This window comes from Asterias rubens, chromosome 1 (assembly GCF_902459465.1).
Source record: "Asterias rubens chromosome 1, eAstRub1.3, whole genome shotgun sequence".
NCBI classification, from domain to species: domain Eukaryota; kingdom Metazoa; phylum Echinodermata; class Asteroidea; order Forcipulatida; family Asteriidae; genus Asterias; species Asterias rubens.
Genome location: NC_047062.1, coordinates 33377368 through 33400612, shown reverse-complemented (window position 1 = coordinate 33400612; position 23245 = coordinate 33377368). Strand labels below are relative to the sequence as shown.

General features: G+C 37.3%; 1 protein-coding gene across 2 annotated transcripts in view; it reads right to left on the bottom strand.

The window, feature by feature from the left end:
* LOC117290355 (serine/threonine-protein kinase MRCK alpha-like) overlaps positions 1–21876 on the bottom strand; it is a 60583-nt gene extending 38707 nt beyond the window's left edge. For both annotated transcript variants that reach the window (XM_033771708.1, XM_033771718.1), the window contains exons 1-4: positions 21781–21876; positions 19026–19459; positions 1870–1961; positions 126–209 (exon numbers count right to left, since the gene is read on the bottom strand). In XM_033771708.1, coding sequence (XP_033627599.1) covers positions 126–209; positions 1870–1961; positions 19026–19209 — 360 coding nt within the window. In that variant the 5' untranslated portion in view covers positions 19210–19459; positions 21781–21876. The remainder of the gene's footprint in view (positions 1–125; positions 210–1869; positions 1962–19025; positions 19460–21780) is intronic.
* Positions 21877–23245: the final 1369 nt, after the last annotated feature.

Genomic DNA, 23245 nt, shown 5'->3' with positions numbered 1-23245 from the left:
TGGCTGCAGCTGTTGCTAAGGATTATGCTAAGGACCATACTTCAACACGTGTTACCATGACAACCAAGCCATAGCCATTACTTCAAAAATAACTTTAGTTACTTTGCAAGAGACTTAAGGCTTACCTCAGCCCTCTTCAGCATCTCCCATTTGTTGAGAAGTTTCATGGCGAAGATTTTGTCTGTGTTCTTTAATCTCACCACGGCAACCTGAAAATACAATTCCACAAATCAGAATGCATTATTCAAATGTATCGTAACATAAAGGTACAAAGAAGATGCTAGTTGAAAAAAACTAATTCAAATGTACACGTATGCGAGTTGTTTGTCAATCATCAAAAATCAATTCACAGCTCAAGATAATTAAACAAAGTAGAAGTATCATACTTTCTATTCTAAGATAGTCAAGTTCCTCTGTATATTATTTAGTTTTACCTTTAGGAAAATTGAAGTTTCTCAGCAGTTTTTGCATTATTTTGATTTGGGGTTGAACAACAACAAAATTAATGAGTGGGATTTGAACCAACAACCTCCAGATTAAGGGGCTGACACTCTATCAACTGAACAGTCTAGCCCTATATTGGCTGTCTCCCTATTTTGTCAGTATCTTTGCTAAAACCTTGAACCATCTTATTCAATCTACTACATGTATCCATCTAAAATGTAAACATAACTATTTGAGTGCATTTTTATTCAGACCTTGTATTTTTACCTTCACGTCGCAACAATATGTCATTCTAACACAAAATTCAAATTCTAACTGAATAAAATGATGTGTTTTTGTGTAAGTTGGCCCTGACCTTTTGAATCTTAGAGCAGACTTAATCAGAAGTCCTACACACCCTAGTTTACTGGCCCATCTACTTCACATGTACTTGTCTTTCATGCTGTCATAATAATGACATCATTCAAGGGTCAGTGGACGATTGCTATGACAACTGTTCATAATGCACATTCAGGCACAAAGCGCAGAGTGCACATGCACTTTGCCCTCTTTTTATTACCTCAATTCCAACATGCAAACTAAATTGTTTAAAACCCGCCGAAATGTTTCCTCTTTACTTTCTTTGGTGATATTTTGTATTTTTAGAAAAAGGGTTTCTAAAGAGAAAAAGGGTTTCCAAAGAGAAAAAAGGGTTTCCAAAGAATCTTCTTTGTTTCCAGGAAATCTATTAATACTCAGTTTTCATAAGCTTTTTTTATTTTTTTTTATATACAATGTAGGAAGATAATCAAATTAAAGGTCTTGTTAATGGATTATGACCCATGCCCAGTCAATTTATTGGGTAGCTTATTTATTATTTCAGGCTTGAAACACTACAGGAAATATGAACTGGCAAAACAATTTGACAATTAACAACAACCACATCCCTTTCTTGATTGTTTTTGGTTGTACATTAAAAACCAAGAGAATCATTAAAAATCCAATTAACAAATGGCCAGATCAATTACATGCATTAAACCCGGCAACATTTTGTACAAAATATATCAAAAAAACATACAAGCATGAACATGTGTGCAAGTCAGCATTGTATGACAGAAACAATCGCCACTTTGATCGGCTCATTGCACAAAATCGTTAATCCACACAAAATACTAGAAATATCAATTTTATATTGTTCAAAATCAATCACTGATGTGGATGTTACATGCAGGAGGTTTAAATTTCTTTTATCGTCCATGTGATGAAATAATTGCAAGATTGACTGTGTAGATCTTGTGAATTCAGCGTCTTTACAGTGTGTGATTTTGTTTTCTACATTATTAAGTGAATTCAGTTCGGTACACATCAAATGAATATGTGGAATGCACTGGAAGATATCCAACTTTAATTTCACTGACTAACAATGCAGCCAATGAATTCACCTACCTCACCAAAAGCACCTCGACCTATGACCTTCAGTGTTTCAAAGTCATCTCTGCGTAACCGTAGCAACTTGATCTTCTGAGCAATCGGGCGAGCTGATGGAGAGAAAGAAGGAGAATATATGATTTCATAATAAATATGAATTTACACATCAGGCGTAGAATTATCACTTTCGTGCAATCGTACAATGGCAGCTTGAGAAAGGCATCGCGCAAATTTGAGGGAAAATATAAAAGACTGCAGGGATTCTGGCAAAAAAAAAATTGACTGGGCCAGAAAATGTTTTACAAGACAAGAATCAAACTTGAGAGAATATCAATCTACTGTAAACTGTTTTTAATTGAACGTGCAGTTATAATAGTTTATATCATTTGTCTATGGGTAATACTTCAATACTCAATGGAACTGAAAGACATTTATCAGACTCAGAGTCAATATTTGATTATAATTTTGTGTTTAAATGATACACGTTGAGGTGTAACTTTTCAAAACCACTAAACTGTAGGGGACTTGTCCAGTTGTGAGTATACTGGCCTGATGCTAAAATCACAAGCCTCAGGCCGGTCATAACATGTCAATTTTATGAAGTGAACTTATTCTCCAAATCAACCCAGATCCTAACGCCAAAATATGAATACTATATTCACAAACTGAGTTAAAACAAATGGCAGAAAAATGCCACTTACATTCCAACAAAATTAATGGTTCATATTAAAAATTAAAATATTATGTTTTAATAGTGGATTATGTTTCAAAATATTATTAATCATGTATGACTCAGATATTGTATTAAAAAAACAATAAAAAAAAAAAAAACTGAGAGAAAAAACTGCTTCGGGTGGAAGCAAAAATTATGTGTTAAGCATGATGTTGTTCCCATGCCAGTATTCTGTACACAAAGATCACATCATCATTTTGCAAGGCAGACAGTCTAGATGCATGGAGTGTACCGTCTACCTCCTTATCATGTATTGATTCTATGAATCAGCATTAAGATAACATTGACATAAACATAAATTACACACTATACGGTCAACAAGACTTTACGCATTGTTTGCTTTGAAAAAAGAAAGTAACGTCTTAATCATGTTATGAAGACAGCAAGATAATAACACCTTTCCAAATTGCAGAGGATTTTTTTTATGTCATCCAACACACTGCAATTGAATTGTGATATTGATTTGAAGGGGGTAAAATTAACATCAATGTGAATAGCACAACAGGAAACACTTCAAGGTCAGGTACACTGTATGAATGTCAATATATGTAGACTCATAAGAATCGTAGAAAGGTCTTGGGTGTATCATGGCTACCTCCATGAAGAGGATGCAGCAGAGCGGATTTTCTTAGAGCAAGTTCGGGTGAGCGACTAGACTTGACCAGAAACTATGACGTAGCTCTGGAATTGACCATATCAGCCATGCTCCAGTGCATGGTTTGATGTAGTCAATCTCCCTGTGCGCTGTGATTTCTGGTCAGTCTAGTCGGTCTAGTCAAGTCTAGTCGCCACCCTTGCTACTTGCTACTTAAATAAAACAAATCTTGGGTGTACCATGAAAGCCCCACAGAAGAGAATGCAGCAGAGTGGATTTTCTTAAAATAACAAAATCTTCAAAGACTTTAACCCCTGATATTGACACTGAGCCCTCCAATCTAAAATTCCACTAGTTCCAATCTAACTGACAGGAATTCAAGAAGTAAATTAAGAATCTATTTATAGAACCTCAGACAGCCAGGTGATGCAAGATCCTGTCTCAAATATCAACTCCAGGTAAATGTACATTTTTAATAAGTGATCACAATTACTTTTTATTAATAACAGATAGAACCATACATAATAAGTGTTCAGAAACGGACTGCCCTCATGATCGACATGATGTAGCAGGCCTATGGCTGTACATGGAATTTTGAACTCTAGTTACTCTACACGCATGCGCAATGGCTATCACATTGCAATATAATGGTGGCGCCTTTTGTGACGTGACAACCAGCGTAAACACGCATTGAGTGACTGGTCTAGAGTTCATGTACAGCCACAGGCCTGCCATGATCATGATGAAAGTCCCTATTTAACAGTCCCACAGACCCCTTTTAATGCTATTGGATTTATTAAGGAGAGAGATCCAAATCAAATGGGAGGCAACTCTGTTAACCATTTTGATGTAGACTCAAAAGCCCTCCACCAAGATGAATAATTAAACTCAAAAACATTTCAGAAGGAATAAAGTGAGGTGACATCAATTTATGTGAGTGTAAAGATGTACATGTAGGAGACAAAGTCACTGTGTTTTTAGCTCAATGAAATCTGAAGCCTTTTCCAAATCTTGGTTGACGCAGGCTCACTGTCTTTTAAGCTCAATGATACTTAGAGTCTTTTCCAAACCTCGGCTTTGACTGAGGCTCAGGCTTTGTCATCAAGTTTGGAGCAGTGTACATTTTGCATCTTTTAATCCATTCACTCATCTTTTGTTGACAGTTAACCTGAGGTTCATGATTCACCTGTGCAGAACTTCACATCTTAACTTATCATACAAGAACTGATCCTAGACAAGTGTAGCGTATTCTTTTAAATCCTGATCTGACATCACGGTTGTCATGTCATCCACATCCTCAGATGCCTACACTTCTTTTGCAAGAACATCTCACAGAGTGTTTCTGCATTACCAAATGTTCACAATATGTAATTTGGACCAACTTACCCCCCCCCCCCACAATACTTTATGTGGTATGTCCGAATCAAGTTTAAGGTTGTGCGCATGGCATACTTTTGTTGGGAGGTGTCAGCATGTATTTTTAAACAAAGTTAATGTGTTCTTGTAAAAAATTACATTATGTTATATATATGTAGATTTAAAGACAATATTGGTTTTCTTGTAAAATTTATTGTAAAGCCGTGTTCACATTGGACTTTGTTGGGGTTAAAGTACCGCGACTTTTCTGTAGAATGACAAAATTAAATCCGATGGGTACACATGGTAAACTGACCTCCCTGTCAACTTACCGCCACCGTGATGTAAAACTAACAGAGGTTGTGGAAGACTTCTGCGCAGCCACGGTTACTTATCAGGGGCGCTAAAAAATACCAGGGATCAGCTCTGCACTGTAAACCTACCGGACCACGCTGTAAATTGCTATGCAAAGTTGGGGGAAGATATGTCCAGGTGGGAAAGCATGGTAGAACTGCATAAAAGTCAGTCATGGTAACTTTCTGCGTGGCAGCGGTAAAAAAAGGCCAATGGTGACAAGGCTTGTCACATTTGATCTTGCAACTTTGAACTGTTTGTTTTCTTCATCATTAGGTATAAAACAATACAGTCTGTACAAAGTGTTTGTGGACGAGGTGTATATATTTTAAAACAAAGAGTATGCAGTGACTTGTGGATGAAGTTCTGTCAACGACGACCTACAAAAATGACCTTGAGTCTCTTCCTTTATCACTAAGGAAACAAGAGTTTAAAAACAGCACATTTCTGGTATGGAAGTTGGTTTACAGCGATGATTAACAGTTTCCTGTCTCCTCTGTTTACATTTTACTACAATCGTACAATTGTACAGGTTCAGAAGTTGACTTGACATAATATCAGTCCAATCATCGTTATGTAAATATATACTGAGTAGGAAGAGGCTTATCTTGTTTGGACTTCTAAGCTCTAAACAAGAACCCACCCCCGTAGGACTCCACTATACCTAGTGGACTTGGGGAACACCGAAGTAGGTTAAACACTCAATCTCATCTCACTTACAGTTAAATTAGTCATCACAACACAGACTACAGGATCTTTGGATTTACATCAAATTTATTACGCTTTCTAACACTTGATTGGTCAATTTGAAAAGGTCTGGTGTTCATTGAGCTGTCTTCTTCTCAATCTACTAAAAAATCAGCATTAGGCATCTCAAAAGCGCTCATTGTTTTGAAGACAAATGTATGCCAATTTGAATTATGAGACCCATCTTATGTAGCACATAATGTAACAGTTTTAAAACAAGGTAATCCGGTGTGATCTGCAGCAAACCCACTAGAAGCAGCATGTATTTTTGAATATTCTCTGTGTCATCCAGGTAATATAATATTAGAAAAGCACCGTGGCAAAACCTTCTTTTATTAAGTGCATTACACAACGCATAACATTGAACCATGAAAGAGCTGAATCGAGCAGGAACACAGTAACCAATAGGGCAGAAAAATCTGCTAAGGCTTTCTTGCACTAAGACTGACCAGTCTATCATTCAATTACTTGCCTATTCATGTTTATTTGATTATCTTTTTGGGGGGTTTGGTATTACAATATCAACAATATCTTTCTGTTTGCCCACAGTGTTTGCATGCCTTTTAAACTTTAAAGGCCCCACACGTATTGCTAAAATTCATGACCTTTCACACTCAACAGCTTTGTGAAGTTTTAGAAAACAAGACCTTCCAAGTGCAATGCACAATTAAATACTTAATACGACTGAGTGTGACTACAGCATTATTGTTTCTTATCATCTTAAGAGTCAACACCATATGAATGCTTCAACTTTATTTTATTTTTATTTAGTCTCACAAAAATCCACGTTGGCTAATTCCCAACTATTTCTCAATTTAAACACAAGCCCAAAAATCCACACATGACAAAGAATGGGGTCAAGCAATCTTGATAACCTTTAGAGAGACATCATCGTGGAGTGTGTGTATTTTTACGGAGCACATTCTTGCGGAGTATAGCTGAACGATGACGAGCCACGTAGTCCTGTTTGTGCATGGAGATGTCAATTAGTCATCTAGCCAAGTTAAATTTCAGAGCAGAGAATGCCAGGCCAGATGTTGTTTATTGCTGTGGCTGTTGGAAATACTACCTTGGAAAAAAAATGCATTTATAACTGCTTGTGAACCTATCAGTCGCAACTGTCATAAATGAAAGTCTACAAATGAGCAAATGTGAACATCGACTTCTAACTGTGATTCTGGGCTGGATTTCACTATGAGATAGGACTGATCTTAAGCTGTGTATCAATCTTAATTGCTAGGTAAAGTGTAATGTCACAATACAGATCCCTCTGACAATATTGGCATCTCATCTCCAGAAGGATCTTACCGCATTGTGAACAAAAAGCTCAGGAGTAATGGTGTTTAAACCTCTTCGACTATGTAAATAATATAAAAACATGTAATGTATAAGCAGTTGTGTTAGATGTTCACCAATACAGTGGAGTAGATAAGGGAAAGGAAGAGTAGACATTTTCTGCTTACACAGAGCAGCCATTAGCAGACTTGCTATACTTTATAACCTCTGCTTAGCGCAAGCCAAAGCAAGACCCATGCTAGCTTGCAGGCAGCTTTTGTATACACAAATTGTTTGGGCACTGTACAGGAATCTGTGGGCTTTCAGCACAGAATTTCAAGGAAGTGACGCCATGAAACTGGGCACAGGTAATCAAAATCCATTTGTACATTTGTGACTGTTTACGCAGAGATGTTGTACGTATTACAGTGTGGTGTATTTTTCATTTGTAAAAGATCTTATTCACATTGTATGCACATTTTTGGCATGAGTAACTCACATGTTGTTTCAACTCATCCAATGGTAGATAACCACAGGTGTAAGTGTCAAATGGGAGAGTCAGTGCATGTACTTGTACACTATTCAAACAAAATTACAACTGGCACTGGCAGCACTTTCTAAATATTAATCAAAATGTAGAATATTTCAAATATCATCTAAACATAAAATTATGTTTTATACACATTCTGCAAGATACATATCACAGCAACAGTGCAAAAACCCTGCATCTCGCTTCAGCTAAAATCGTTGTATCTACAAATAAATAATTTTAAACAAATATTAAAAAACTGCAGTCACAAACGTTTTGTCGCGGCCTGTAGTGTTATCAGTATAATCCGGGCTATTATAAGCGAGATATGACATTATAACAAAACTTATCAAAATCATGCATAAACACGCAATATTTTTAGGAAACTCGTTGTTTTTGCACTGACACAACTGATATAGGCTACATGTATATAAAGACTATGACATGAAAGCTTTGCATTCATAGCGTAAACATGCTGCTCTTATATTATATTACTTTCATAAATGCTTGGTTGGCTCCAAACAAGGCTAAAAGCCACTCTTTGATAATGGGCTACATGTACAAGAAGAAAACAATATGGCAAAGGTGTCATACAAATGGCATAACTGTGAGTGTATGTGTGTATGCATGGAGGAAGTAAATGTACCTAAACCAACCCACAATGAAAGTGTGAGTTGATAAACAACTTGGGTTTATAACTGTATCGTGTAAACTGTGTTGTTGGATGGTCATAAATGAAGGGTACAAATTCTACTTAGTGTTTCAACATCACTTAGCAACCTACAGTCCTGAATACAGTGGATATAGTAAAAGGTACACTTTCACACATCAGATACTTTACAGTTCAACTCTGCTAAGAAGGTGCAGTCAGGGTCAAATTTCTATCCCAAAAACGATGTCAAGTATACACAGTCTGATGGGGTTTCGACTGTGATTGTTACATTCAATGGGACATCAGCGTTTTCTCTTACAGTAACAGTGGTCCGCTGGCCGTTATTAACAAGGTTTATGGTAAATTTTGTTACATGTGTAACCGTTAGTTTCATGAACAAAGTTTTGAGCTAGAAAAATCATAAACACAACCGCACATGAGGTCCAAAACATTGCATTTTCCTCACAGCATTTTGACTTTGTGCAATCCAAAGTGCTGACCTCTGTAGACTGTTCTTTCACTAACCTTCCATCCCACCTCCCAAACATCCCCTCAGACCTTACCAGTTTTCTTTTCTTATTTTATCAAGTCATTAAGAACACATATTTTGAGGAATGTTACATGGAGGACCTTTTTTATCATCATCGGACAATTGTTATGTTTACAAACACCTAGAAAAAGGCAAACTACCCTCAGTGCCCCTGGGCCTTGTCTACTCTTCCCGTTGTCAACTGTTTCCATAAAATTGATAATTTCATTATGCTGCCTTTCTACCAAGGAGAGACTGACTTCTCCCCCTTCAAGACACATGCTCCAGGTCTGTGATGAATAACACAGTAATGCATACGCTGAACAATACAGCCTGATACCAAGAGCAGTTTCTCCTTAAAGTGTACATGTACTCCTATGTGGGACATCAAGGCAATGGCAAGGAGCATCAAGGCAATGGCCATAGGCAATAGGAAAATGGGAAGTGGCAACAAGAAAATTGCCAGGGCAACCGGACAATGGCCAGGGGCATCAAAGCAATGGCCATAGGCAATAGGAAAATGGGAAGTGGCAACAAGAAAATTGCCAGGGCAACCGGACAATGGCCAGGAGCATCAAGGCTATGGCCTGGGGCATCATGGCTATGGCCTGGAGTATGGAGACAATTGTCCGGGGCATTGAGGCAAATTTTGCTTCTGTTGCCTCTGTAAACTTCATGTATCAGATCTGAATAATTTAGGGATGAGCCGCGTTAAGTGACTGTATTTCAAAGCTTATAATCCAATTTGCAGGCTTATAATATTGCTCACATAACTCATGAATGAGGTCCAGAATGACTAGAAACATACCTTTATTCACAGTTCATCAATAAATAAAAGGTAAGATTGTTGACGAAAACATTCATCAAAATCAGGATGAATTCAGACAAGAAAGGAAAATCTATGATTGACTTTGACAATATGAAAAGATAAAGCTGAATATTTGTTCTATTATTCAATAAATTGTGACACAAAGCACTCAATTACTCTAACGACTACACATGCTTGTCAATATGTCAGTCTCCTTGTTAACATTTTAAAAATTAAGCCGCTTAAAATGAAGTTGACAAAAAAACTTAATTTGTTAACCTTCAGGTTGTATTAGACATGGGATGAAGGGAACCCGGCTGTCTGATATGCCAGGAATGCACAATGCATACATACAGGCAAAGAAGTCTGGATTCACATGGAATTTCCTTCTGAAAGGTCAAAGGGTAAAAGACAGGCCACCGCAGCCTGATACCACACATGTCTCATGAGCTTGTTATGTGGAGACCCAAGCTGGGGATGAGACAACTGATCCATGTAGACACAGAGTACATTGTCATGTGCACCTGATATACAATGGAGTCACTGCCTCAGGCCACAAAAAGAAAGACTGGCTTCAGGAAGGATACTCTATTGCTTTTCTATAGCTCTTATCCTCAAAATATAATCATGAAGTAACAAAATCTCAGCCTACCTAAAAATGTTTAACGAGAAGAGAGAAAAATCGGCCATTGGTCAAAGCGTGAGCCAGAGGGGTGTCTGGGTGGCTCATGGAGACCCTGTTAATGTTGACACCTTGTTTTATCCGTCATTTACATGTTAACAGTTTGGAAACCCAGTTTTTAAAATTCTAGCAAATCCTGGCTAAACCTTGCCACCGATACAATATAAGTGTTAGCATGAAATAATGCATTTCTAATCAAACGCAATTGGTTGAATCTTAAACTTCAATGTAATATGCGTACACATGTACTGCAAGATATTCCCTAAATGGAGAAAGCAAGCTTTCTAGATTGCAGACCTAGACTCCGACAGTTTGAGTCTTTAGAATAAACAGTACACACATTTAAGACAATCAAAAACCACACGACCTGTACATAATTGTACAGGGTAGTGTTTGTTTAACTCGTAAAATTAAGTACAGGCATTAGATGCATGTTTTCAGCTTGGAAACCACACACCCAAGGTCTCATTTGATTAATGGTAAATTCATTTCTAATCAAATTGAGTCACCGTCGTTAATAAATCCCCACCTAAAACAACCCCACTCATTTTCATCTGAGGTTCCCTTATTGTTCTAAGTACTGTATCCACCATGTGTACACAATGGCTACCTACATGTATTTAGTTTTAATATTAATGATGCTGATGTGTCTGGGTGAGTCACCGGCAACCAACCATCAAACCAATCAACATTAGCAATTTACAACAGCATGCAGAGTACCAGTACTCCATAGTGAGGATCAAGGTGCATTGTGGATTATGCAGGAAACATGAATGAAGTCTTTTAAGGTTCCGACAAGAGCCCGTTTGCAAGAAATCATGTTTACTTATCTTTGGATACAGTAATGAAAAAAGAGATTAATCATTACACAAGGTGCAGGCCTTGAATTTCGTCTTATTGGGGCACAGCAATTTTCCTCTGGTAGGGTGAAAATTTAAATTTATATTGAAACTTTGCAAAGGGCACCAGGGCAAAAGCACATGGCACCTCGGAAACGATAATTCTAGGCTTGAAGATGATGTCTATTCGTCATATTCAAGTGGCTGTAACTGAGTTCTCCCAATGGTTCTACAAAACTGAGGGGCATGAACTCAAATGTTTTCAAGTTTGACTGAAGCCACTGAATTGAAATGCCTCTTCTAAATGTTTGTTTACTTTATTTTTGGATTTTAATTGTGCTATCTCAAACATTTTTTGGATGTACTTTCATTATATAATAGTTGTGAATCTGATTATAATTCATTTGTGTATCGGCTGAAATGCGCAAGTACTGGCCTGCTACGCTAGTAAGTGCATGGAAAAAACTCTGTGCACAATGCAATTTGTCTTTCTAAACAAAAGTTACACTGTCGGTTTTGAGTAAGCATTGTTTATATTTACACCTCGGTACGGGTCAGTTCACTTCATTTAATTACTTACATGTACACTGCTGCAAAATAAACAACACTACAACTAAGACAAAGGGAACGCTATGCTCATTGAGTCACAGTGATCTACATGTAACAACATTGCATTCCATTCTCAGAGGTCCGATTCTTTCTTACGCTACCAGCAGCCTTATTATTTACAATTTTTCCAAACAACCCATTTAAAAGTACACAGTAGGCCACCACGCTCCAGAATATGCATGAAATAAAAGTGCATTAGCATTATTATACCAGCAGACATACATTGTTACCACTTCACAACATACCAGAGAAATCACTGCAGGGCATATATTAAATACAATCTCAATTTAGCGTGTTCAAAGTATGCACATATATTACACATACATGACGGCATAGCCGGGCAAACATACGTAATGAAGCCCTGAGATTTGTGCATGAAGACCCACCATACCCTCAGTCAATTAGGTTATTTTTACCTGAGTAACTTCTCATCCCATATAATAAATTGAAGAACCGCAATTGTGGCTTAAGGAATGGATGGCAATACAATAACATGAGACTGAATAACTTGCCATTATTATGCTTGATGGTGTTAGCAATTTCTACATGAGGTAACTTTTGTCTGCATGATGGGTTTTCATTGACATATAAAATCGTCCTCTGTGTACACAGTGGTATTTTAAAGTGAGCTTTGATTAAAACAAGGCTTTGCAGCATGCACTTATTATCTGGGCGGCCTGGAATTTCATCTTTAAGAGGGCAATTGTAAAGTCTATGGGAAACTTGTGAATGGGCACCAAGGCCAAGAGCGGGGCAACAGAAGCCGTGGCCTTTGTGGCTTGATCTGGGCCTAATTTCATGGCACTGCTTATCGCAGAACTCTACGCTTACCGCCCACTTTAAAGAGCCCCGCAAGCAAATAATTATTTGCATCAAAATGGGGGCTGTCACTGTCAGAGAAAATGCAGAGTCACATCTCGGTGTTGTGGGTTTGACTCAAAGCTTATGTTACACATACTTCAAAATCATTGACCATAGAACTCTTTCAAAAATGTAAAAAATAATTCTCAATTGTTCTTTGTCTCTGAAGTTCAACAAGAAACGAGCAGGATACCAGTCACAGATGCTATGACATCGTATTTTGGCTGGTAACCATATTCTAGTAAGCATTATTTTGTTGTGCTTAGCTGCTTTTTGCAATTAAGCAGCTCTATGAAATTGGGCCAAAGTTGACAAACCAAAGTTTACCATTATTATTCCAACCTTTTAATGTATACAACACTATTTCCTTGATGAGATCTTTTTCAAAATATTTCTTTTTTCAGTCTTTATATTTTTCAGTCCTTCTGTTTGTCAAGCACAAACAGACGAAGAAAGAATTCTGCACTCCACTCCAGCTTTTATCTAATCTATTTTTGTAAGATTTAGGATAACGTAATAATCCCATCATGCAGGAAATCTATAGTTACTGTCTGCGCAAATGTTATTACAAACTAACAACCCTCATCGCCTACTTACATTCACATGTTATGCACGGTGAATATCAAATGGTGTTTGTACAATGTACATTGTACATTATGTACTATGCTACTGTCTTAACCCTTTGCAGACAAAAACTATGTCAGAAATAATGTAATGTATGTAAAACAGTTTACCTTTACTCAAAATTATTTCCTCTAATTAATTACACATCAAAATCATTGGGTAATTTGTCAAATTGAATTATAATGAATTTGACAAAAGGCCTAAAATACAACACACACTCACTTTGCATTCATTATTACCTCCATTGTTAATTGAGACATACTTAATTAATTTGGAGATTAATTAGTAATTTGATATCAACCCCTAACGAGACAAGTAAGCTCAGATGACATGCTTTTGACAGCTTTGCTTATTTTATTGGTACATGCATAGAATTTGCCTCAGTCATTACAAGAAAGCCCATGGGAAATATCTTTCACATATTAAATTATGTACATGTAGGCCTACATTGTACATTGTTATACCTCGGTAACAAACTGTCAAGTTTGATTGCAACAAATACGCATACCACGGCTGCACAGCACGGTAATGAGTGATATTAACCGGTGTACATCAACTTGATCGTTCCAGCGTTTGTCGATTTCAAGCGCTTAGTACGAAACAGCCGCGGGTTCGAGGGAACAGTGAAGAATGGTTTCTTGTTTGAACAACTGTTTTACTGTTCGTCTGCTATAAAACTTTGCATACTCACCGTAATTAATGTTTGAAGATGACAACAGAACTTTGAGAAGAGGAATAATTATGTTACCAAGGTATAACAAAACAGTTTTTGCACGCTGTGATTTGGGGTCCATGGGTTTTGAACACCCTCAGCTTCGCCTCGGTTGCCATTTTCTCACTCTGGTGTACAAAATGCCATGGACCCCGTCACAAAGTGCAACAATTGTATGTGTTTCAGTTACAGAGCATTGGTACAAGGTTCATGTACGACCAAAGCCCAACTTCATACATTTGCTTTTAAAGCACAAGTACACGCAATTACATTGTATGCATTTAAAAAAAGTATCCAAATAAAGTTACCAGCTAAAGTACCAACAACCATCTAAGATTTGTATCCTACTCATTTATGCTAAGAAAATTGTTAGGCAGTATGACAGCGATGACAAGAACTTTCATGTATGACATGATGTTGGCTTTTTCTGGTTGCAAATGTAGATAAAAACAATTACAGTGTACAGACTTCAGCCGAAGATTACATAGTCCCTTTAAGCTAATTAATGCGTGTAGTCACAGCCACAACAGAATAAAAATGCTTAGGTCATTCAATGGACCATGACCACCCAACAATAAATATGCCATACCATGCAAAATTACACAGCCAAACCATAAACATGTACTGTTTGGTCTGTGTTTTAATCATGTGGACATTTCTAATTTTGATTTGTTGCCAGTGCAAATAAAAATTACTTGAAATGTGTATTTATTTACCCTCAAAATCAAGGATGGGGGGTACATTGGTTTGAAGAGGACATCATTTCACTGAATATTAAGTTGACAATATCAATTAAATTGTGCTGGTTGGGTGAGCAATAAACAAGTAATTTTACAGACAACTGAAAAGGGAACAAAAAGTGGTTAATATTTCCTGCTTTGCTTTTTTATGCAGTGGAATCATTTAATCCTGTTTAATTATGTTGTGTCCTTTCATAATTTTATTGAAACTGAAACTACCTGATAAAAATTTAGAATATTGACACAAAAGTTATTCTGAATTTCTGTTGACCAATTTTACCATCAACTTCATGTCCTCGCCGGAAAATAATTCCTAAATGGAATACACAATCTCAGAATTGTTAATGACAGTAACGCTTCTCAGATTCAAATTTGGGGGCATACATGTAAAAACTTATATGTTTTTGCATATAACCACATTACTTCAAAGTGAATGTTTCTCAAAATGCTTTATAAACTATCGAAAGCTACTCTAGACTTCTAACCAAAAGTTTTTATTTCCATGGATTTTAAGAGTGATAACTAAATTATGTATACCTCCCTTATAGCTTTACATGTTGCAATTTTTCTTTTCTATTGTACATTTTTTCCCAGCATGGAGTAGCAGTCAATTCCAGCGACTGCCTTTAATCAGGAAGAAGTCGTCTTGAATCTTGTCCGAATTGTGGACAGGCTGGTTGTGGATATGAATTTGTTAAACTTGTTGTTGAGTCCCTCGTATTATTTATTGTGTAAAAACGAGCAATCAATGTGTGATCTTTTCTGCTTCTCTGATCACGATATGCATTGTGCACACAAAGAATTATGACATGAAATCCCATCACAAAAGACACATTCCAACCGTACACTACAAATAAGGTCTACAATATGTCTGAATGCATTGTGCGATGTACATCCGCATATTGTACAGTGTTTGGGTGGGTAGACGTTTAGTCCACTTACATGTAAATGTATAAGAATGTGACTAGACAAACTTTTGTACAATTTGTAACTATCCTTCCACCCAAGCAAGGTTTTTAGCCAGAATTTGGTAAAAGGGTATCTAATTTTGCTGAAAATTTTAAAACCGAGTGTCCAAATTGTTCACTTACAATAGGAGATAGAACAGAGCGTCCAAATTTAAAACAGGGTGTCCAACAGACACCCAGACTTCCCTCTGGCTAATATACTAAGAACCCAAGCCTCACGATGTAATAACATTCCTGTAATGTATCCCAAACTATACAACTTATAGATGGGTACTTATTGTACTCCTATGCAAGTGTCTGCTTTAGAATAAAAAATAGAATGTGTATTGTTCATGAATACTGTCTATTCTGTAATGTAATTGTACAGTACAATCCTAGGCAGGTTTATAGTCAGTTGCATGATGGCAATTGTCCAATGCTCATGCTGGTGATCACCAGTATCTCCATAGATTTGTTACTGATGATGCCAGCGATAGTTTACCCATTTTTGTAGAACTCATTGCAAATTGAGGTCATGTCAAGGTATAAAACATGGTGCCATGCCTAGTTCCATGTCAAATTGTGATTCCATAGTAACAACAAACTCCAACTCGGATGCATTGTGCTTCAACCAAGCCCCATACTCATACCACTCAAAAACACAGTGTAAATAAAACAAAGGTTAAAGTCAACCAAACTGAACTGATTTCAAACACACTACTTGAAAATATTTGCGCAATAAAACTTGTGCAGTGAAATGGGCAGTAAATCTTCAATTGAATAAACTTACTTCCTGTAATAAACCATGGTACGTGTACTTCAGTACCTCTTTGGAGTGTGAAATTTTACCTCCAAGTGTAAAATTACGGATTGTTAACTTTTAAAAGGCAAACTTTAAAACATACAATGGATGATTGGGTACAGACTACTCGCATTATGTCACAAACTAAAACAGCGCCCTCACTGAGGTAAAAGGAAAACCACTAATTAACTGATAGTTGTGCGAGGCGTGTACACATGGAAGCATTGCTATCGTTTTCCCACAGTGATGGGGGAATGCAAGCATGCAAGGGATCTATTAAGTTTCCTTTGTTAGGCCAACGTTATAACCAATGCTACTAAATACATAGTTCATGTACCAGTAATGAAGCATTTAAGACTGTCTCAATAAGATTAATTTGACAGCAACAAATGAACACTTGTAACTGGGTACAACAATATGACCAAAGTATTCAGAAAATACAAGATGAAAACACCAATGCTCAAACTACCATAACTTTTCACAGGCAGTTCCCCTGTGCACGTTTTCTCCCTTCAGTCCAACCACCTCCCAAACTATTGGTGTACACTGCAGTGGTTTTCACAGTGTGATAATAGTGAATAAGAGCCTGGTATTAATTCAAGGAGTCAGGTTTGCATAATGCTTACTCTCCATGGTATTCATCTTCAAGGATAAACCTTTGTTATCCAGCCAGACCCAAACTATGCAACGATGTTGATTGGCTTCACTTCCAAATATTTGACAACACTTTTACCACAATTCGACTAGCCCTAATAGCTGGAATCAAGAAGAGTTGAATAAGTCAGAAATTAACTTGGTACGATCGGTAATTTATATAATTTGGTAATTTATATCAGATAGTTGTATATATATCACCTTCTGCCAAAAAAGTTTACGACAGAAACGAAGGACATCACATGAGCACAATAAATGCTAACCACTCTAATGGACAACTGGTTTACTTTTCAACAACAAATCTAAATTTCCTCATCTAAAATATTTAGGCTGGGGTATTTTTTGGCCAGAGTTGTCTGTAAATTGTAATCTGTTTGAAATGCTGTGCTGGCAACTGGTGGTGACCAAAGCTCTGAACTTAGAAAATCAATAATTGCGAATATAAACATGACCTTGCATACCTGGGTCCTCACATTGCTTTCAGATTTATTTGTTTTGTTCCAAATACCATTGTTAATCTCATGACTACAAACCATAACACAGACCCAAGCACTTATCTCATACAAATTAAAATTTGCATATTGATCACATGGTCAAATAATTAAGCTGACAAACACAGTGTTTGTTTTTCTTACACATTTGATGGATGTGTTTTTCTTATACTATGAACCATAGAGGAAAGCTGGATGGACCTAAAGAGGGCCCCAAGGTCAAATTCCATTTTGTGATGCACTCCTTCTCAAATAGATAGAGGCCTCATAAAAGGGCTGACAAATTACAAGTCTCTTACCTTACTTTAAAATGATGTAAAATACCATTTAATTTTTTACTCTTTCAGAGCCAAATTTGAAACACAGCATCATTGAACATTAACAACAAAATCATTCGGTAAACCTACACATAAAGAGGAATATTTCATACTCAATGCCATTTTGATTGAATCAAAATATAGAAATAAAAAAATTCTCAGTACAAGAATGAACAGAACATACTATTTTAAATAGGTGCCATGATCTATTTGTTTTATACTTTTGACAAAAAACAAATGCACAATGGATATAAAACACTAGCAGCTTTTTACACATTTTTAAGTTGTAATTTTCCCCCTACTTTCATGAGGACTCTTTCTGTTGGAAAATGAGCATGAGCACAAAACTTAATTTGACCTTCAAGCTTCTCTTTAAACTTTGAGTGGCAAAGCCATACCTGTGTCACGGGTTTAAAATAAAACAGCTTCCTTGAATGAATTTCATGAGAAAATCTTTTTAATTCTTCCGTTTTATTTTGGGCTCTAGGCTTTAAACAAGTTAAAAAAAAAAAATATTACAGCGGTTGTTTGATTTATTAAGTTTCCGTTTTGCTGCTGTTACTGTATACTATATAATAAACTGTATTTGTTTGTTTGTTTGGTTGTTTGTATATTTGTTTATGTTATGGTTTGGGGTTTCTTTAGTGTGGGTGGGGGGGGGGGGCGAAAAATGGAGGAGTGAGTGGAGCGCCAGGTCAATCTACCCTCATCCTACATATATGAGTACATACATGTAAGGGTATCCCAGCCTTAACACACCCCCCCCCCCCCCACTCCCACACCCAAGAAACATTCATAATCCATGGCAGCAATAGGAAACCAAAAGCAAATGTTATCTATACAAAATGAAATAAAAATTGCTTCTAAAAGTAATCGGAGTAAACTTTTATAGAGCCTACACGATGGAAAGTTTCACCAGGCCAGAAATATCAAGGACATGACTTCTGTTGCCCTCCTCATGGCATTTATTTAAGAGTTTAATATATGCAATAGATTTGAATATTTGCAAAAATAAAATAACTGCCTTGCCCTCTCTCAGGCGCAAGTTCTGGCCTGTTTTAAACTAGATTATATTTTTACCTGAAATGTACAGATTATGACCCAAAATTTTAACGTACAGATTAAAATCTCGAAATTTGGGCGTGTACAAAAACAATACAAACATTAAAATCTGACCACAGATATCTCTCATCATAAACACCTTTCATGATGACAAGCGATCATCTCATAATGATATGCGCATAATGCGAATTACATCAACAGACAAAATCAACCTGAATTTAAATCAACTACGGAGATAGAAAATTTAAAAACTTACCAAACTCAAGAAAATCTGAAACTGACTTCTCCCTGCGGATTGTTGAGTTGTGGCATTCATTATATAAGAGCAGGAATACATCCAGTAGTGTCTCAATACTAACTGCCTGTCCACTGCTCTTATGTACTCCACTCAGGTAGAGCTTCTCCAGACTCTTCAACCGCTGCTCAGCATCACAAGACATGGTGAAAGTCTGGTTTCAGCCTCTCCAATTGAACTTCTTGATGTGCATAGATTGTTATAGAGTTCTCTTCATGCAGTCTTTGGTTAAGGACTTATACATTGTTTTTTTTACCACTGCCGCTGCAGATCATTTATTCCTTTTTCTCTTACGGAGTTTTTTTTTAGAGTAGGGTCATTGTTGGAACTGCTGCCGATTTCTAAAGTCCAGGAATCCAGGATTCAGAGCTTCGTGTATTTCCAAATGTTTTTACCTGTAAAAAGGTTAAATAAACATATAAGATGAGGTAATAAACTAAGAGCAAAGATATTGAGTAACACGCCTCTTAAAATTCATGCATGATGGCACCATTCTAACCCAAAATGATGCCATTGACGCACGGCGATGGCCACGTTTTGGGTTAGAATGGTGATGTCCGGAGACCATCTACACAGGGTCGGATAGCTCAGTTGGTAGAGCACCTGTACATTAATCCGAAGGTCATTGGTTCAATCCCCTCTCAAGTCAATTTTGATTAAACCAAAGCAAAAAAAAAGGCCAAGAAGGCCACGCCTCTGTTGCCTCTGGTCTTGGCCTTGGTGCCCTTCAAAAGTTTCCCGTTGACTTTCAGATTTTCCAAAGGCAGTGCTCTTTGCAAAATTACTGTGGCCTTGCCATTTCAACATGTTTAAAGATTAAATTCAAGACCTGAGGTAACAAGCAGGCAACAAGGCTCGCATTGATGGCTACGGTATACCTTGAAGGCTTCTGTGTACTAGGCCTGGGCAACTAGTGAAACTTGCAACTCGACTAGTTGCACCTCAAATAGGCGCGAATACATCTACATTACATTTACATCTACACTGGTACTGAGAAATATCCACTTCTGGATGTAAAAGCTGAGGTGAAGACTAGGTGTGCGTGAAACAGGTGGAAAGTTGTGCTTGAAAAATAAGTGCAAGTCAAACTTGCAACACTAGTCGCGACTATTTTTTAATTCTCAAGATGCATTGTGGCAATGTTTGCCGCAGGCGCAAAATAGTAAAAATCAAGCTAAACAAGATTGATGGATTGTGTCACTGATGTTTGATTGTGTTTTGAAAGCAAATCTGTTGTCGTGAATAGTTTTGAGTGACACAATTGGTTCACCAAACAGGTAATCGCAACTATTTTTAAGTTGTCGCAATCATTTTTTAGTAGTCGCAAACTATTTATTTAGTAGTCGTGGCGACACGATTAATCGAGTAGTTGAAAAACGATAGTGGGGACTTGACTTATCAATCAATAGTCACGACTACGACACTACTTTAGCCATCAAGGCTGCAAAGGGGAAAAGTTTCTGCATCACGCCACCACTTTTTCATTCAATATGAAATAATATAGTATCTTCTTGTAAAGATGAGTGAAAAAGTGGTGGCAAGATTCGGACAGTTTTCCCAAGAAGGAGTAACCCAATGAAGACTTAAGACTTGAGACTAGACGCACTAGCCACCCAGGCCTGTGTACATGTATGCATACTCAGTGTGCATGCACATTTGGTCGCCACTTGTTCACTAGTTATGATACAAATCTCCAATCCAATCTGTGTGATTAGGCCTATAGTTCAGCTTAAATTCAATAATCGTAGACAAAATCAGATTCAACATCTTTTCTAAGATTAAATACAAATTAATAAAGGCCAATGCCTATTGAATAATCTCAGTAACTGGGGCATTGTACCCCTTTTTTAAATTGTGTCCATAGAACATTTACTAATGATCATTCAAGTCATAAGAACAGCGCCTAAGTTACTATGAAACTAACTAAGTAGAGTTAAAAACAACAAGTACGGAAACTCAAGTTCCAAAGAATAATAAGATGTAATAACTTTTGTCTACATGACCAGTTCAGATCCCTAGCCAAGGTTTGAGTGTCCATGGTCAGTCAGGGCAACGAGCATTGGTCGGAGCTGCCATCATTATCAATCCAGACAAAACAGCAGTGCATTGCAGAAAAAAGATAACTTTCCTTGTTAGTTATGGCGCCACCGCTTTTTCACTCAGTTTTACAAAAAGAGATATCTCATTGAGTTGAGGTAAATAAGATACTATATTATTTCATACCGAATGAAAAAGTGGTGGCGCCATACGAAAATTTTTCCCAGAAAAAAAGTAGGCAGGGCTTCTTCCAATCCTTGCCGTCGTTCATAAATCAACACCCAGACAAAAATGACAGACAAAACCAGGAAATGTTATTATTTTAGCTTACATGAACATAGACTTAGAGTGTTAGCTAAGTTAACAATATTACATGTATAGACTTAGAGTGTTAGCTAAGTTAACAATATTACATGTCATCAGGATACATTACACCACTATATTTTATCTGTCAATACACCGCCTAGTCCTCTTTACTCGAGTCCCACTGTCATGTCAGTTGAGTGCAGCAATGAGCATGATGAGTAAAATGACGACCAAGCATTCAACTACTGACATTTCAGTCATTACTTTCTGCACAGTGTTTGCGGTCTGGGCCGCCAAACTATCCCTTTAACGACAACAAATACCATAAACAATAGCTACATTTCAATTACAATATACACAGCGTTTGCTTTACCATTTGCCTCGCATGTCCTCTGGTGTTTTAGTTGCATTTTCCTCGAAAGTTCGAGCCCCGGTAGTTGGTTCACTTCTTCAGACTTCCGACAGTAAGATGGCTGGTCATGCTGAAGGTTGTGGAGTATCGACCACACTATTCGAGATTTATCAATACCTTCCGAACAGGTACAGGGCTGTGCTTCCATTTCCGTAGCAATAGTATCGATACTAGTAACCGAAACTTCACACAAGTAGTGTCGGTTAGTATGTTTACAGTCGATACTGCAACATTCATGACTGATGCATTCTGGGAAAATCCTCAAATGGTTTCCAACTGGGCATGCGCAAATAATTGTCTAAAATGACGTAATGTACCGCAAGGACATCAAAGCGGGATTTGTTGTGCAGACGATTAAGTGAGCCCCCGGCGGCGGCGGGCTGTCCGTGCGAGGGCCGTCGAGACAGTGGACTTTGATTGCCCCAGTTGCAGGTTTTTCTATGAGTCAATGAGTTCTCCAAATGATGGGATACAATTATCACAATTCTACAGAAAGTCCGAAAATCAACACCTTGTTGACATGATACGGAATTGTGCCCATTTTATTCTGCTTGACAATTAAAACAAAATTGCTAGGCAAATAATATTGAGTCGGACCTGATTCTGCTATGCAGTATTATGCTGAGCTTAGTGGGTTTTGGCAGGGCCATGGGCCCAAATTAATAGAGCTGCTAAGCACACAAATTTGCTTAGCATAAAATTATGATATTTTTGCCTTGATAAAAACAGGATTACCAACCAAATTTCAACGTGATTTTCCGGGTAACAGCTGAATACCAATAACAAGCATATGGAACAAATGGAAATTTGGTTGGTAAATTTGTTTTTATCAAGGAAGAAATTTCATGCTAAGCAAATTTTTGTACTTTTGCTTTGAAAATTGGACCCTGTGGTGGCGACGTGCATGCGCATGCAGACGACAGCATAGCATAATTAAATATATTTTGAATGCTCATTTTAGCCCTGCCCCTCCACCACCAAAAGACAAAAGCTTCAACAAACAATGGAGAAATAGACAAGGAGAAAAGGAAAATCCCGTCTCTTATGCATAATCTCAAAATTGGTCGACACTATAAAACTAACTTCTCGTCGCATTATGTTTTCTTCTCGTAAATACCAACAGAGGGCGCTATTTATATTTAACGGCGGTGTGCAAACCACAGACATGTCTGTTGCAAACGGTACGTGCATCAGAAGAAGTTAGTACACAGTTATTCGCCAAATTGGGGACACAATCCCTTGACACACAGAATCAACATTATTATTGTAACAAATAGTAGTTTATGGTTATAAGGTTGATTGTAACCAAGTTTATCGAATTAAATATTGTGCTTATTGTTAGCGAGGCTCGTAGGCATGCATTGTGCACATCAAAAATCGTCGGTGTGTGCAGGTGTAGGTCAGATAAATAACCTGTGGTGCAGAG